This window comes from Pectinophora gossypiella, chromosome 24, assembly GCF_024362695.1.
Source record: "Pectinophora gossypiella chromosome 24, ilPecGoss1.1, whole genome shotgun sequence".
In the NCBI taxonomy this organism is placed as follows: domain Eukaryota; kingdom Metazoa; phylum Arthropoda; class Insecta; order Lepidoptera; family Gelechiidae; genus Pectinophora; species Pectinophora gossypiella.
Genome location: NC_065427.1, coordinates 6664688 through 6680175, shown reverse-complemented (window position 1 = coordinate 6680175; position 15488 = coordinate 6664688). Strand labels below are relative to the sequence as shown.

The 15488-nt window shown below is 35.8% G+C and overlaps 1 protein-coding gene across 2 annotated transcripts in view; it reads right to left on the bottom strand.

The window, feature by feature from the left end:
- Positions 1 to 15488, bottom strand: part of LOC126377808 (transcriptional activator cubitus interruptus) — a 154111-nt gene that overhangs the window by 14292 nt on the left and 124331 nt on the right. For both annotated transcript variants that reach the window (XM_050025671.1, XM_050025672.1), the window contains exon 5: positions 379 to 471. In XM_050025671.1, coding sequence (XP_049881628.1) covers positions 379 to 471 — 93 coding nt within the window. The remainder of the gene's footprint in view (positions 1 to 378; positions 472 to 15488) is intronic.

Here is a 15488-nt window from a genome sequence, read left to right as displayed (position 1 = left end):
AAACTCAGTTAACAAGTTCACCACTTGTCCACCATAACGAACCTAAGTAGCACGTTTACGTGCAAATCGTAAAGTTTAAGAGTTTACTTAGAAACTTGCCACCGAAAATAGAATATTTGACGAGCTGTAATTCTTGGAAGAAGTAAATAGTCAGAGGTAAGTAAGTACTTAAAGGAAGGAGAAATAGTAGCTAAGGAAGTCAAAGTGTATTTAAGTCGAAAGAGTAGAAGAAATATTCTAGTTTGAAAAAAGTATGCGGATCATGCAATTCGTTATCTTCTTACTGTCATTTAAACTGATATAGAAAGAGAATAAAATGATTAGACTCATTAACAAAAAGCTGATAGATTTGATAGTTGAAATGTTTCAGTATATTACCTTCTAAACTAAGTTGGAAATCCTGACTCGCAAGTGTGCTGCCAGCATGAAGTTCTGGATGGAGACTTCTCGCAGCACTTAAATACTCTAACCCTGAAACAAAGATAAAACATATTTAGTACTTATGATTAATTACACGTCAAAAAATTACAAGAGACAGCAAGCTTATGCCTTGAAAATGATAACAATGAATTACTAATGCATGTGTATTTTACAAAAAAAGAAACAAAAATTGTGTTGTGCAAATACTTTTAATTTATATTGAGAACACACCGTGGGCTAAGTTGCAAAAGATTTTAAAATCGACAGTGATTAAAATGTATGGGATTGTTAGGTTACATGTCAATTTTATATTACGTAAGTATTTAATCAATGTCACTTTGTCGATTGTCATAATCGCTTGCAACTTGTCTAAGATACCATTCCTCAGAACTTAATCATACGCAATAAAACGTAAACGTTAAGACTTGAGGAGGCACTGCAAAAGATATGAACAACAACAAAATAATTATTAGACAAGGCTATACTTTTATACAGGATGCGACGCCATTACTATAACGACACACTTTATTCTAAACAAAGGAGTAGTTTATGATCCCTTCTTTATTATAGTTTATATTAACGACATTAAAAATAAAAACATTTAGCTCATTTTCAAGGAGACAATGAACTTAAATATATTCATCATCAGCTATTGTTCAACCTTGTTACTTCGTTCACTAAATGTCACATATTTAGCTATTAATTTAAGAATTTACAGCATTTAATACGTCCACAGTTACTATTATAATATAAACCAACGCGGAAGAAATTTCCTGAGCTAACTACATAGTTTAATCTATGCCTCAAAGACGCCGGACCACAATGTTGTTGTATTAAAAAACTATAATAATGTAATCGATGTATAAGCGGTCTAATCAAGGTATACCCGTCGCGAGCTTCATAATGATAGTGCTTACCCACACCACGATTAGCATAGCAAACAAGACCAGCGTATGGGAAAATATGAAGTTCATTAAAGGAAAATTATGACTTATTGGGTGTAGATTGACCAGTGACGGTCTCTGTGGTCCAGTGGTTGAGCGTTGGGCTCACGATCTGGAGGTCCCGGGTCCCGGACATATCACAAAAATCACTTTGTAATCCCTAGTTTGGTTAGGATATTACAGGCTGATCACCTGATTGTCCGAAAGTAAGATGATCCATGTTTCTTAAGCCGTAAATTCCGGTTACTACTTACTGATGTAAGTGAGTAATCGTTACATGAACCATGTTAGGGGCCTTTAGCGGCTCAATAATATTGGCGATTCACCTCACAACCCACACGATAGAAGAAGAAGATTGACCAGTAAGTTTTAGACCAGCGATCACAAAGTATGGTGCGTCAGCAAAGTCTATATTATCTTCGTCATTTTTAGAAAAAAGGCTATCTATCCTGACCTTGCTTGCTTCGTTAAATTCCCGAAGAAGTTTTTCAGCAGTTTCATTATTTACCAATCTCATTACTTGCGCCATGTACGATTACAGGCGGGCTTTTTAATTAAGTTTTAGTTTAAGTGTTAATATAATTCATTTTATTTTGAGTTTTGTTATAGTTTTATTTAATTGCTAATAATCTATATTATTTATGATGAAGCCGCTTTACAACTTTGTAACATCAAAATACCTACCAATAACATCGTTATATTAATTTACAGCAAAATGTGCGATGATGGGCAGTCATAATCACATCGTAAAATCAACTGAAATGTTGACCAACATAAAGTATGTAGACGCTATTAATGTGTTGGTAGCTGTTAAAATGATGCTAAATAAAGCTAACTTAGTCACTCAAGAAGCAATAACTGAGGATTGAGACGTCGACAAGTCAAAACCTGTTTGAATATAAACTGCCCACTTAAAGACTCCAAGCAATTTATCATAGTCGACGGAAAGACTTAGATTTGCATTATAGAAACCATATTTACGAGAAGCTCAGCGGATATCGTCAGCACTAAACATGCGTTTTCTGGAAAGTTGGTCATAACTTTTCTAAACAGCTGCAGTTCGTATTAGTTAAAGGGGACTCGGTGTCAAACATATCTGACTGTCAGTGCCATGACCAGGAAAAAATCTGGATGTACTATATCGTTGTAAAAGTCGACAAGTAAGCATCAGGTTTAATTTCAAATAAAAAACATGAAGAAAAATCGACGCTACAAGATACAAACGCTGAAGTTTATTATAATATGGAGCGACAATTTATTACAATCAAAGATTTCTTTACTGTCAGTAAGCGGGTGTTTTGGTTTCAAATACTTAAGTGTTACTCCAATTTGGTTAGTGGATCTGACCGTTTAAAAGTGAATCATCAAGCCCCAATTCATGCCAATCCACATTTGTAATTTTCGATGACTTTAGTACCTGTCACCTAAACGAGCCACGGACCTCCTATAGGCCACGAACTAATTAGACTCCCAAGAATCTTTATCAAGATTTTCCGTTTTGGACAATGTTGCATTCCTCGCTTCGCCGATTTCGAAGCGACAGATCCTAAATCTAATTTTATTACGTGACATATAAATTATACTGTCAACGAATTTATAACGCTTTCGGCTGTAAAAATACGTCGTCATATTAAATTATACAAAACGAATACGATTTTTAAGGATGTGTAAGATTTATTGGTTACGGTGGTATACACCAGGTTATTAAAAAGCGTATCTAATATAATTAGCTACTTATCTATAAATAATATCGACTAAACTGACAAAAATCACTGGACGAAATTTGTTAAAGACAAGAAATAAAGCTGAGATTCGCGGGACATGACGCTTTTTTGACAAAGACATCTTAAATTATGTTAAAGAGGCTATGATGATAATACCAATGAATTAAAGATGAATTTCAGTACTATTTTGAATAATGAAAATGAAATTAATGCAGCTAAACAAACAAAACGAAACAAAGGCGTTTCGAAAAGCGAGAATAACGAATTTATTAATCAAAACCTTTCGGAGCATAACGATGATAATTCATCCTTTAATTTCCATAATAATCATGTATCGTACCCTCGAAAACAAACACGGTTCGGGTCAAGCAAAAAAGAATAAAATACTGATCACGAGTTTCACATCTGAGGCGGTCTCGGAAATAATAGGGTGATGCGAAAGGCGTGAGGACCACCAATTCTGGTTCGGTCGAAAATGCCAATTCCAAAAATCGGCGGAAACGCATGTGGTCTCTTTGGTCGCGCCGCGCGACGCTCGAAATTTTTATGTCTTCATTCTGTGAGAAACTGGCTGGAAATTTAGATTTACAAAAAAAAGCAATAAAGACAAAAGACTATCATCGATCGGATTTGAGTCGAATAAAGACCGTTTCGAATTCCACCGGCGGCGACCTTAACGACATTGGCGTAACCGAACGCAAAAAGGTTTTTGGACTCTGTGTTCTTTTTAGAATAGTAAAATATCGCCTGTGATGTTTTAATTTTTATCTTGGTCGATTGGGCGTAAAATTGTTTGATGGCGGTACACTTGCGGTCGCGTTTGGCGTTAAAATATGAATGTCAATGGGTTGACCGCGGCTTTAACTTTGTATACTAATGAGATCGTTTAAGGGTTAGCTGTTGCTAACTCACCTGAGTAAGTTATTGTAGATGGCTATTTATTTCTAGCAATTTCGTTGTGACTCAGATGTAAACGAGACTCTTTCAAACCAAACTTAACATAAACTTTTGTGTGTAAGTATATTTTAGACATGGCCAATAACCAGTCAATTTTATTGAACAACAATACAATATACTTATAAACAATTGCACAATAAATTTACACGACATTGTGGTATTTACTGCACTCGTCAAAAAGTCCGCCCCTGATTAATCCGGGCGCAAAGGTGCCCATTACACAAGTCGCATTTCTTCGCTGAACAGCAATGGACAACCTTTGCGCCAAGCACAATCCCCCAATAACTCTATTTAAATATGAAATACCTATTTTATTTAAAACATGTTTTAATACACCATTTTTTACATCCAATCACACCATAACCAAGTGAAAATTCATATTGTTTTTTTAAATGAACTAGCAAGTAACAGTTGAAGACTTCCCCTTAATAGTCCGGTCGTTTGCGGCAAGATAAAGGCGTTATACCAAGTGAATTCTTAATGTTGTATTTTACAGCTCTACTAATGTATCTCCTTAAATATGTACAGATAAAAAATATGACGTTTCTATCTACTTAATTAAGGTCCAACAAATCTTAAAGGTGTATATTTCATAAGTTAATTTTGTTGTATGCTAATTTCGAGTCATTGAATTTTTTGCTTAGTTATGTCTCTATTTAGTTTTGAATATCGAATTGGATGAATCAATATTAAATATACTTAAATACATATTTATGAATTTTTATTTATTAAATTTTTGATGTTTGCTGTATTTGTTTTTTTTTTTTTTGTTATTCTTGGCATAATGCTATGTTATGTGTTATGTTATTCTATCATTAGATGCTTATTTGCATTTGTAACGATTTTACAAGTGTTAACGACGGTCTCCTTGGTTCTATTAAGTTTTTTTTTATATATATTTTGTATTTCACTCTATTGCTTTTTTGCCATTTTCAGTTTTCTATAAAAATCCCCTCAGCTTGAAGTGTTTTTTACTTGCGATATTCTTTTATTCGATGTGTGCACTCTCAACAGCAAGGTTTTTTTTTTAATTTAAAGCAAAAAAAAAGCTCAAATGGCAAAAGCTCGGTGAGGTGTGAATACTTAGTTCATCTTGCGATGGATTTAGGTACATCTGTCTAGCCCAATTGGAATGTAGTCGTGAACTTATGTTAATTTTATATATTTTCTAATACAAATGTATCACCTAAAATGGTTGTTAATCTCAATTTTTGGGTCAGACTACCTAAACTAATCTAACTAATCTAAACACGACGGAGCTTAAAATTAACTTATTTACACGTTATCTTTATCTTTCGGTATCGTTATTCGACAATGTCCCCAACGGGAATCGAACCTGGAACTCCAGATCGTGAGGATAACGCTCTAAGACCACGAAGGCCGTAAAGATACTTTCACCAACTAGCAGTGGAGCAGCGTGGTGGAGTATGCACCATACCCGCTCCGGTTGATTGAGGGGAGGCCTTTGCCCATAGGACGTACAAAGGCTGTTTATGTTAATATGTTTGTGATATCGTTGTTTATTTTTAAATATTGCAAAAATAAAATATAGAGATAGTAGATTTTGCTATTCGCATCCTACTGCTAAGTGCCGATGAGATTTTTAATAAACAACAGTATAAAATACCCAAAATTACAGCTCCTATTGCTATCATATCAGACTCCAATTTTTACTCCAAAACACCAATCGAACGAAATGTCGTAAAACGATTAGTACCTACATCGTTAGGGTTAAGCAAAAAACCGTCGACTTACTAACGAGGTTTTTATACTGTTTTATACTTTTTTATGCTCTTTTATACTTTTTTATACTGTAATCAAAGGTGGCAGGTAGCGTTATAAGTTATAATGTCCTTATAGGCAGGTGCTTCTTAGAAATTGGTCGAAAATTATAAAAAAAATATATATGTTAAAAATGCAGCGGGCAATTTTCTTGATTACTTAGTCTGGTGTGTGCCGTGACGCTCTGGTTTGAATAAAGGCTTAATTTCAGATGAAATAGAAGGTATATTAGAGTTAGAATATTAAAAAAAATATATAACACAAAAACATAGATGGATGATTCGAACAAATAGAGAGAATGAATCTTCTTCTTATCGTGTGGCTTGTGAGGTGCAATACCCGTCGACTGACGGAATCTATCAACGGTTACTACTTACTGATGTAAGTAGTCGTTACATGAGCCATGTAGGGGCCTTTGGCGGTTCGATCATTACCTTGACACCGGGGTTGAAAGGCTCATGTAACGATTACTCACTTACAAGTAAAAAGTAACCGAGACCAACGGCTTAACGTGACTTCCGAAGCACGGATTATCTTACTTTCGGACAATCAGGTGATCAGCCTGTAATGTCCTAACCAAACTAGGGATCACAATATCATTTTTGTGATATGTCCCCACTGGGATTTGAACCCGGGACCTCCAGATCGTGAGTCCAACTGATGCTCCTCAATATCTCACTAACCGACGCTACTTTCAGACTTATTTATTCATCCGAACAAATCAATAAATTAGGTAAAAATAACTGATGAATTAAGTAATAACCAAATCAAATTCATAGAAAGTTTGTTGAAATGCGTTTGATAGCCTGAGGTGATATTCGTAAAATCAATTTTTACAAATGATATCATAAAAAAATATTTATATTTCTTTACGAAACATATATAATATATCAAATATCAACTTTTCCGTTGCGTAAAGAGAATCTTAATTATATAAATTGTTCATCTATTATATTCATCAAGAATTTCATGGATACATAACATTTACAAATCAATAACTAAAACCAGTTCCAAACTTTGGCAACAACTGACAAATATCAAAATAGCTGAAGTCCGTAAACGCCTCAACTATCAAAATGTGTTAATCAGCATAAACTATTACAAAAAAAGCTATAATAATGTGACGTATCCATCGCTTTAACAGCCTGAAATTATATTCTTAACGGCATAATTACACCTTACCATCTCATATAATACTTGTCTCATTCTTTCTAAAGAAACGTTTATATTTCCATCTCTTTCCACCGTCTTTTAAATTTCGCGTTTCCGATGATTTATTCATAAACGTTTTTACTTTTTTACGGCTTTGAATTCTTGGAAGTGGTTTGAAGTGGCTTAAGGTTTGAAGCCACCGTTTAAATGGATGGTTTAATTTGAAGTCGGCTTGAGTAGCTACAATTAAGTCTGTGAGCTGGTTGTATACGGTTTGTTTAGTCCTTGTAAAAGTTAATTGTTTTGAATGGGGCTGTCAATTCATTATGTTTTACGTTCAGATTGCGTACTCTGGTATGGAGATTGTCTATTATAAGCATGGCGCTTTTTGATTACTAGCTTACGTACGTATATAAACATCATAACTAATTTAAGAGCCACGCTCTGCTTTTATTGTCGGTGTAGCATTCTCCATGCTACTTTTTAGGGGGCAGTGGTTTCCCTCTTGCCTTCGGCCCCGCAGTACTCTGTCTGACGCGAGTAGGATGGCGCCCAGAGTAGTTTGTTTCAAAGCCGTACTAGGACTCCTGTCCTCCGCCTTTGAATTACAGTTCCGAGGTACAGTCCCTGCGACTTGCCCTTTCCGTCGAGCAGAGCCGTACTTCCTTTGATGGCTTCCATCTCTCTATAAAAGGTAGTCGGAAGGGGAAGGAAGGCTTAGCTAGGTAATACCGTGATCAAATTCAGGATGAATAAAGAAAGATCCAAGTCATGAGTAGACTCTGGTCTAACCCAGCACGGTTGTATGCTTATTTTTAAGCTGCATTCTGCCAATTAATCTCCAGAGCTCTGACTTCGATATCATTTTCGGCTAGAAGATCTTTAATATTTTCCGCATGGATTCCGTTGTATTTACCTTCTGTTAAATAGGCGAGGTCATACATATTTAATGTAAGTATTTCATTCATCAATTTGGTCTATTTCATTCTTAAATCTACTGAGCGGCACTGCAGCAATTATGAGTGTAACCTAAAACCGACAAGCTGTGCACATGCCCTTCCGTCTCTTAATTACTTGTTAAGGCACCGTCGATTATTTCTCGTCTTCTACTTTTTACTGCCTCTGTAGAAGCTTTACTTATGTATTTTATGTATTTTTTTTACAGTAGTAGCACTACTTATGTATTTTTTTTTCTATGTAACACGTGGATAGCTATAATTGGCCTCTGAATGTGTATTACTAACAACCATATAATGTATATAATTAGACTAAGGCTGTTGCTTTCCCAAATAAAAAAAAAATATCGAAATCGCTTTGTGAGACTGTCCTTCATTATATTTAGGACATTGCAGGCTTGAATCACTCAGTTGTCTGGAAAAGATGATTCTATGCTTCAAAAGACACCTTTATCAGTTGGGCCTGGGCCACCTCCACGAATTGGCAGTGGAGCATCGTAGTGGAGTATACTCCATATCCCCTCCGGTTGATTGAAGGGACGCTTACGCCCAGCAGTCGGACGTATTGTGCTTTATTTTTCTGATTACGTGAGCTTGTGAGGTTGAAAACATCTAAAAGTGACTCACTAACCTTGATTTCAGTCTAGTTATCATGACAAATAGCACAGACAGCAAGTGAGACATTCTAAAAGCATCTAGCCAAACCAGTTTCTATAAACTGTGACCAAAAGGCAAATAAATTTGCACATATAAAACCTATGCTTCTACAAGACTATCTCTAACATTATTTCCAAAACAGAGTAGACCATAACCACTCAACAATTACTGAGTATTCAGGTCATTATGACTCACTTCACTTCTTAAGCATGAAATTCCTCAACGAGCATTCATTGTGTCGTCTCCTTAAATAAATTTCTTTCCAGTGCCCTCAACACATAAATTGTGGTCACATGTCAACGTTACGAAGTGTAGTGATTTATTTGTGGGTACCTAATGAGTAGTCTGATTATTTGAACATTCACTTCGATATTTAGGGATTGGGGGATGTCCAGGGTTTCTTCAGAATACGTACATCATCTCCCTAGCATTATCCCGTTTTTCACAGGGTCCGCTTAGCTAACCTGAAGATTTGATAGGTCCGGTTTTTTACAGAAGCGATAACCAGACCAATACAGGTTAGGTCACATACCTCCGAAAATGCATTTCTCGGGAATATAGGTTTCCTCACGATGTTTTCCTTCACCGCTGAGCACGTGATAATCATTTATGATCCAAACATATAAAAATGTGTAATCTTCATTCTTGTTTCTTCCTCTCCTGTTGATAACTAAATCAACTGCTTTGGAATTCTGATTTACCATCATCATATAATTTTGCTAGCAGTTATCAACTAATTTTTACTACTTACGTGTAATCAAACAAATCTAACAAAGTTTTTTTACCATTATCCCGTGTACAAGTTTTGGGTTTCAATCTAGTTATTGCTCATTTTTAGATGTTTATGATTGTTAGATTCCTGTTGTGTATATAATGATGTAGATGTGTCAACAAAAATTTGGTTTCAATTATAATCCTGTATTTTCTCAGCTTCACTTTTACGATATCTCATTTATAAAATGATTACCTAAACCAGAATATCCTTAATGGCATATGCATGTTAACAAAAATGCATGTTAAGGGAAACATAAATCATGGCACACCCGTCACCGAACCTTGCACCGTTCGCTTCCGAGAAAACTAATTAACAACTTAACACGTGTTTTTGTATTGCGAATATTTTGGGTCTGTGCTATTCGGATCCACCATCTGCGTTCGAAATGGGAGAGTAAATTTTGATGAGTTTTTGGCGTAAATGTTTACATAACAATGTGTCATTTGTGAAGCCATATAGAATGAACTTGTTATCGAAATTGATGGGGAAGGTTTCCCTTTATGACAATGATGATGATGATGATGTAAGTATGAAAACTAGTTAAACATTAGTTCCGGACAATACAGTCAATAGTACCATTTCCCTGGAGGTAAATAGAAAAGAGGACGTTAAAAATGGTAAAAAAAACCACGATAAAAAATGAACCAAAAATACCAAACGACTGATTAGGTTGTCTTTTAAAGTCTTGATCAGACTCAAATACTAGTTTAACGACCGCAGCAAACAAAATAGATAATCGTCCATCGACCAATAAACATCAATTTTAGCAAACACCAATCGGAACACATTAAGATAGAATCCAATACCAAGCCATTATCTTTTCTATCAAAGACGGAAATATGCTATAAAAAAAGAGGATCAAGCTTTCTGGGAACAATTATTATGTTTGAGGCGTGGGTGGAGCGTGTGGGTTTGGTAATAAGCGAAGCGAGTTTCGTGTTTGAAAATTATTTTATAGTACCCAACCACCTAAGTTCACAGTTGTTAAGTAATTAGAAACAAAGTCATTAGACCTTTGTTGTAAGAAATTAGACTATTTATATATAGACTATTTGGCCGTAAGGAAGCACTGTAAAATTTTTGAAGAACTTGACTTTCAAAAGGACTTCGAAGTTTCAAACTAAAGAAAATAGACAGACAATCAAAGAACAGGTCAAATCCAAAAATACCCTACGGGAAATACGTGATCCTTAATATGTTTGTAGGTCTCAAACAAAAAAACCTTTACAAAAAATCCAATCCACCCACTCCCCGCCCCGCTCATCACCCAACTCACAGCGCAGCAGACATGGAACTCGTTCGAGATGTCTCAATCTCGATACAACGCCGATCAATGACGCCGCTTGAATTTTTTCATCGATCATCCTCAAACAGGTTTCGAGAAAGATTGGTCGAACGTGCTCTAAGACACCGCTAATGAAGAATTGTCCAGTGATTGGCAAGTTGGAGCAGGAAGTTATTGGCATTGATGATTCGGTTTTGTTGAGTGATGTAATTGGTGAAGAAGAAGATAATTTAAAAATAGTGAAAACTGCAGTGGATATGCTAGCTACATAGAGCAACACCGACCTGATAGATCGGAGATATGATATGCCTAAGCAACAACAACAACATACCATCACGCTTGTATCCCCGAAGGGGTAGACAGAGGTGTATAGTGTATACACCCGCTTCCTCGCCAGCTATGTTTAATTTTTAAGTGCCATGTCTAAGCGATTAGTTTGTTTCCACGTAAATTCTTAGCACTCGTAAGCTTAATACACGGTATAAAAATAGGAAAAGATATGTTTTATTGCGACAAGAAGATATAATAGATATTTACATGGCATTTAACGGCATCATTGCTAACAGCAATTTCTTCTAGGATATCAAAGAGTGAGAAATAAATGCCGATGTAACGTCATCGACCGCTGATTATTAAAAAAATATTCTTAAAGATAGTTTTATTCAAAACATTCCTGTTCCCGTTACTCTAACTAATAAAGCCATTAAATATGAACAGGTATTTCCGAAACAAAATAAAATAAGAAAGCAAAGTCGAACGATTAATAAAATTAATACGCCATTTATAAAGTCAAGTTGGGACTTGTTGAGAACTAAGCTAAGGCGATGAGGTATTATATAAATCGCTCCATTTATATTAACACACAAAAGGCTTTATAGAAAATTATCGACATTAGGTTGATAGTGCTGGTATTCTGTTAAGGAGAAGTGTTTGAGACTAGTGTCTACTGAAATTTAACGATGTGTGACGATAATGATTTCATTTGTCATATTCTAACAGAGAGTCAGGAATGTTAAAATATTGATCAAAGCCAACCCATCGATGATAAGAACCATTTTTGTGTAGATATTATAAGGTAATTAGAGTATGGCTAGCATTTTAATCATATCACTATACATGGGACATCATATCGGGATAAATAACAAAATGTATGGAGGAATAAAAGAAAAAAAGATGGTACTGGTACTTGTTGTAAAAAGTTTCAATGGAATATTTAAGTCCAATTATTTTTTTAAGTATATTATTCTCAATGAGACGCCATTGTTTTAGTGGAATTCTTTAAACAATACCAGACTCACAAACAATACATAAAATCGTCATTTAACATACAATCTACACAAGAGAAGAAGAAGAATTAAATATTCCCACTAAAACACATCCCCTTAAGGTCACCAAGTAATTCTCAGCAGGCACTATCGACCATTCTTCCGAAGACGTCGTCAATCATAAAAGAACAAGTTTCGAACCACTGGACGCTCTCAACAGGGCACCAGTGATAAATAGATTATGAATTATAATTTATACTTTTTATGAGACCAAATAAAATTCTCGTATCAATTACTTCTTCACTTGATAGCTGAGAAATTCTTATTTGATGCGAAGACGTTGGGAGACGGGTTCACAGAAAAAAATATAAATTGTTGACACAAAATATTGTAATCTGGTATTGTTTAGCATAATATTGTGATACTGGCCACTTAAATACGTAGTGATTATAATGTGGCATTTTCAGCCAGGAGTAGTCTCCAAATTCCATGGATGTTCAGTTCCTTTTCACCGCAGGTTCCAAGGTTCGAGCCGGCGGCGCTCCCCGTTTGAGAAGCAAGCCGGTAAACCATAAGACCTCAGGACTTTTTGTGGATATTGCAGCGATGAAAAGAATGAAACACGGCCCAATGCTCCACGCTGTCGAAGATTTTTTCATAGTCTACAAAGGCAAAGCATATAGGCCAGTTGTACTCCTAGCTTTCTTCATCAACTGTTTGATCGCGTGGATATGGTCGGTGGTCCGAATACCGTACAATAGAAAACAATACATCACAATTTGAATATTCATAATATGACATAAGCTCACGAGTATATCCCCAACTGGGCTAGTCAGGGGTACATCCATTTCAAGATGGACTGGGTAACCATGTTTCGCCTAAGCTTTCTGTTAGATCTACGAACAGTTAGCTCGACCATTATAGATGGCGATACAGCTCACCACAGTGAATATTCATGCCATATCTTTATGCGAAGCTGCAGTGTCATAATTTGATAGCTTGATCCTTGATTTGTCTTTTGTGTTTCGGTATCATAAAAAGACTCTTCGATTTATCTACTGCACAATATGAAGATTCAAGATTGTCATTTTCTTGCTACATAATGTTTGAATACAAATAACAAAAGTGTAAAACGTGTTCGTAAATTGACGACGCTGTTTGTATCTGTAAATTGTACAAAATTGCTTCACCACAGACACTTTGACCCAAAAAATACAAATACTGGTAATGTTATTGTTTTTAATAATTGGTCAAAAGTAATGAAGCTCTGCGCACTTGAATTACAAAATCAAAACAAACAGATATTCTGGAATTAAACACTAAATGTGTCCGCTTAAGATAAAATAAAACCTTAATATGTGAGAGATGTTCCAGACACATAAAGCAATTAAGAGAAATTGAAAACTGGTTTCGTCGACGTAAGTGGCTCGACCACGGTAGTCATTTCTAAAATTCATTTAAAAAAAGCCAAACATAAAGTCATTCAATTAAAGGGCCTGAGATCAAAATTAAGCCTTCTTCGTTTAAAATGCATTAATCCGGTCACTTGTCATACCCAGGCTGTAGCGCTATCTCCGAAAACCTGTTCCGGTACACCTCTCGCTCCCACGCCGACAAAGATTAAACCATCGAACACAGCATTTGACAAAGGTAATTAAAAAAAAACACAATCCCAAAATGTCAAACTCAAAGTGACATTTCGTAAATTGGAACCCAACCCAATGTAATTTATTCCAAAGCACGTAGACCATAAATCTTCATGTGGAGATTCTAAAGTTAAAGCTTTAACAACACGATGTTTTTATTGTACCACTTTTCCAGTAAAAATCCGGTTTTGGCTAATTAATCAATTTACTTCCTCTGAGAGACATCTTTTCGGTACCGTTCTCACCTTTTTCAACCCTTTGACGCTTTCTATATTTCCGTCTCTGTTTCACAATCGATGCGCATAAGCCTTTTTCGTTTTTCATTTTGGGAGTAACATGAACTCTCAATCTCTCGCTCACAGTTTTTACGCTCGGTTAAACCAGCGTTGGGGCTTAATTTACGATTATCGAATAAAGACATATACGTACACCGGTTTGTATATATGCACGCGGTTATAATAATTTTTCGGTATATCGACTTTTATAGTCTCACTCCGACGATTGTTTACGACTTTGAAATTATAACGATCAAATGCACTTTTGATTGCGAATGCTTATAAATGTTTAGTATTCAGGGTATTTGCGTTTATGGCGGCCAGTTTTACGTTTGCATCTCTTGGTGGTGTGTAATCAGTGACTTTATTAAAATGTTTCACAAGATTCCTTCGAGCAAAAAACTCGAGTCGAGTAAATATGGTGATTAACATTTCGGTCTCTTCAATTCGTAATGAGAGGTATCGGTGCGAACAACTTTATTTAAAAGGAAACCGCTTGTATTCGATCATTGGAAGGTTATCCTTGGAAAGCCTTTTTAAGGAAAATCTGTCATTACACAACACCAAATCAACGCAGCTGGGTTGAATATTTTAAATATCTCCTTAGCATCCCGTGGTCCGGCTTTGCTAACAACAAGAAAGAAAAGGCTACAAATTGAGTGAAAAAGTGTCCCAATGAACCTTTAAATTGTTCTCTATATGTGTCTCAGGAATACCATCTTCGTTTACATCATCATTTAAAGTCTTATCTGATGGACTTGAACCATTCAGCTGTGCGTCTTATTTATTTACAAATAGAGTATCATTTACATTGTTTACGTCTTGTACTTGGTATCTTCTGTCGTTCTCTATAAACGTTGTAACAGGACCATTGATTTCAGGAACTACAACTCTGTTACTGCATCTGTAAAGTTTGTTGTCCAGTGCGTCATGATCGATAATTTTCTCGTCTTCCTCGAGAACTGTATTCGCTTGTGTTACAGTGTGTTTTGGTTAGTTTCGCATCCTGAATGAGCAGTTATTTGTTTTAAAGGGGTCTTATCATGGCACGTAGGCTCGATTTGAATAAAAATACAATTTATATGTGTCGGAGAGTTCGGTAAGGCAGTGTAGGGTTACAGAGCCGGTTGAACAACTGCCTCCCAATTTGCTGAGCGTTTCTGAGTAAGTTATTAAGTTTCGTCTTGTCACTTGGCTTGCGAAATTTTGCAGCGGTTAATATTTTGTATAATGAGCGCAGTGGAGCGGATCTATGCTTTTTTTTCTTATGTCAACTTGATGGATGTATGCGGTTCGTTAATCCCGTGTATTTAGCCGCCGAGTTCGTTTCTTGATTGGATGTTATTAGTGACTTCAGCTACTAGTTGACAGGTCGTTTGGAGGAGTTTCTCAATGTGTCATACAGCAGTATCTATTTTGTTAATAATAGCTTATGCACCAGTACATACATTGTTGATATTAACTATGAACATACGGGTTTAGGTACCTTATGTTTTATGATGCTCAGACTTTTGCAATATGTAAATATTATTTAACATAGAAAAGCTTGGTGGCGCAGCGGTGAACGCGCTCGGTCTGCGATTGTTGAAGTTAAGCAACTTTCGCAAAGGCCGGTAATAGGATGGGTGACCACAAAAAAAGTTTTCATCT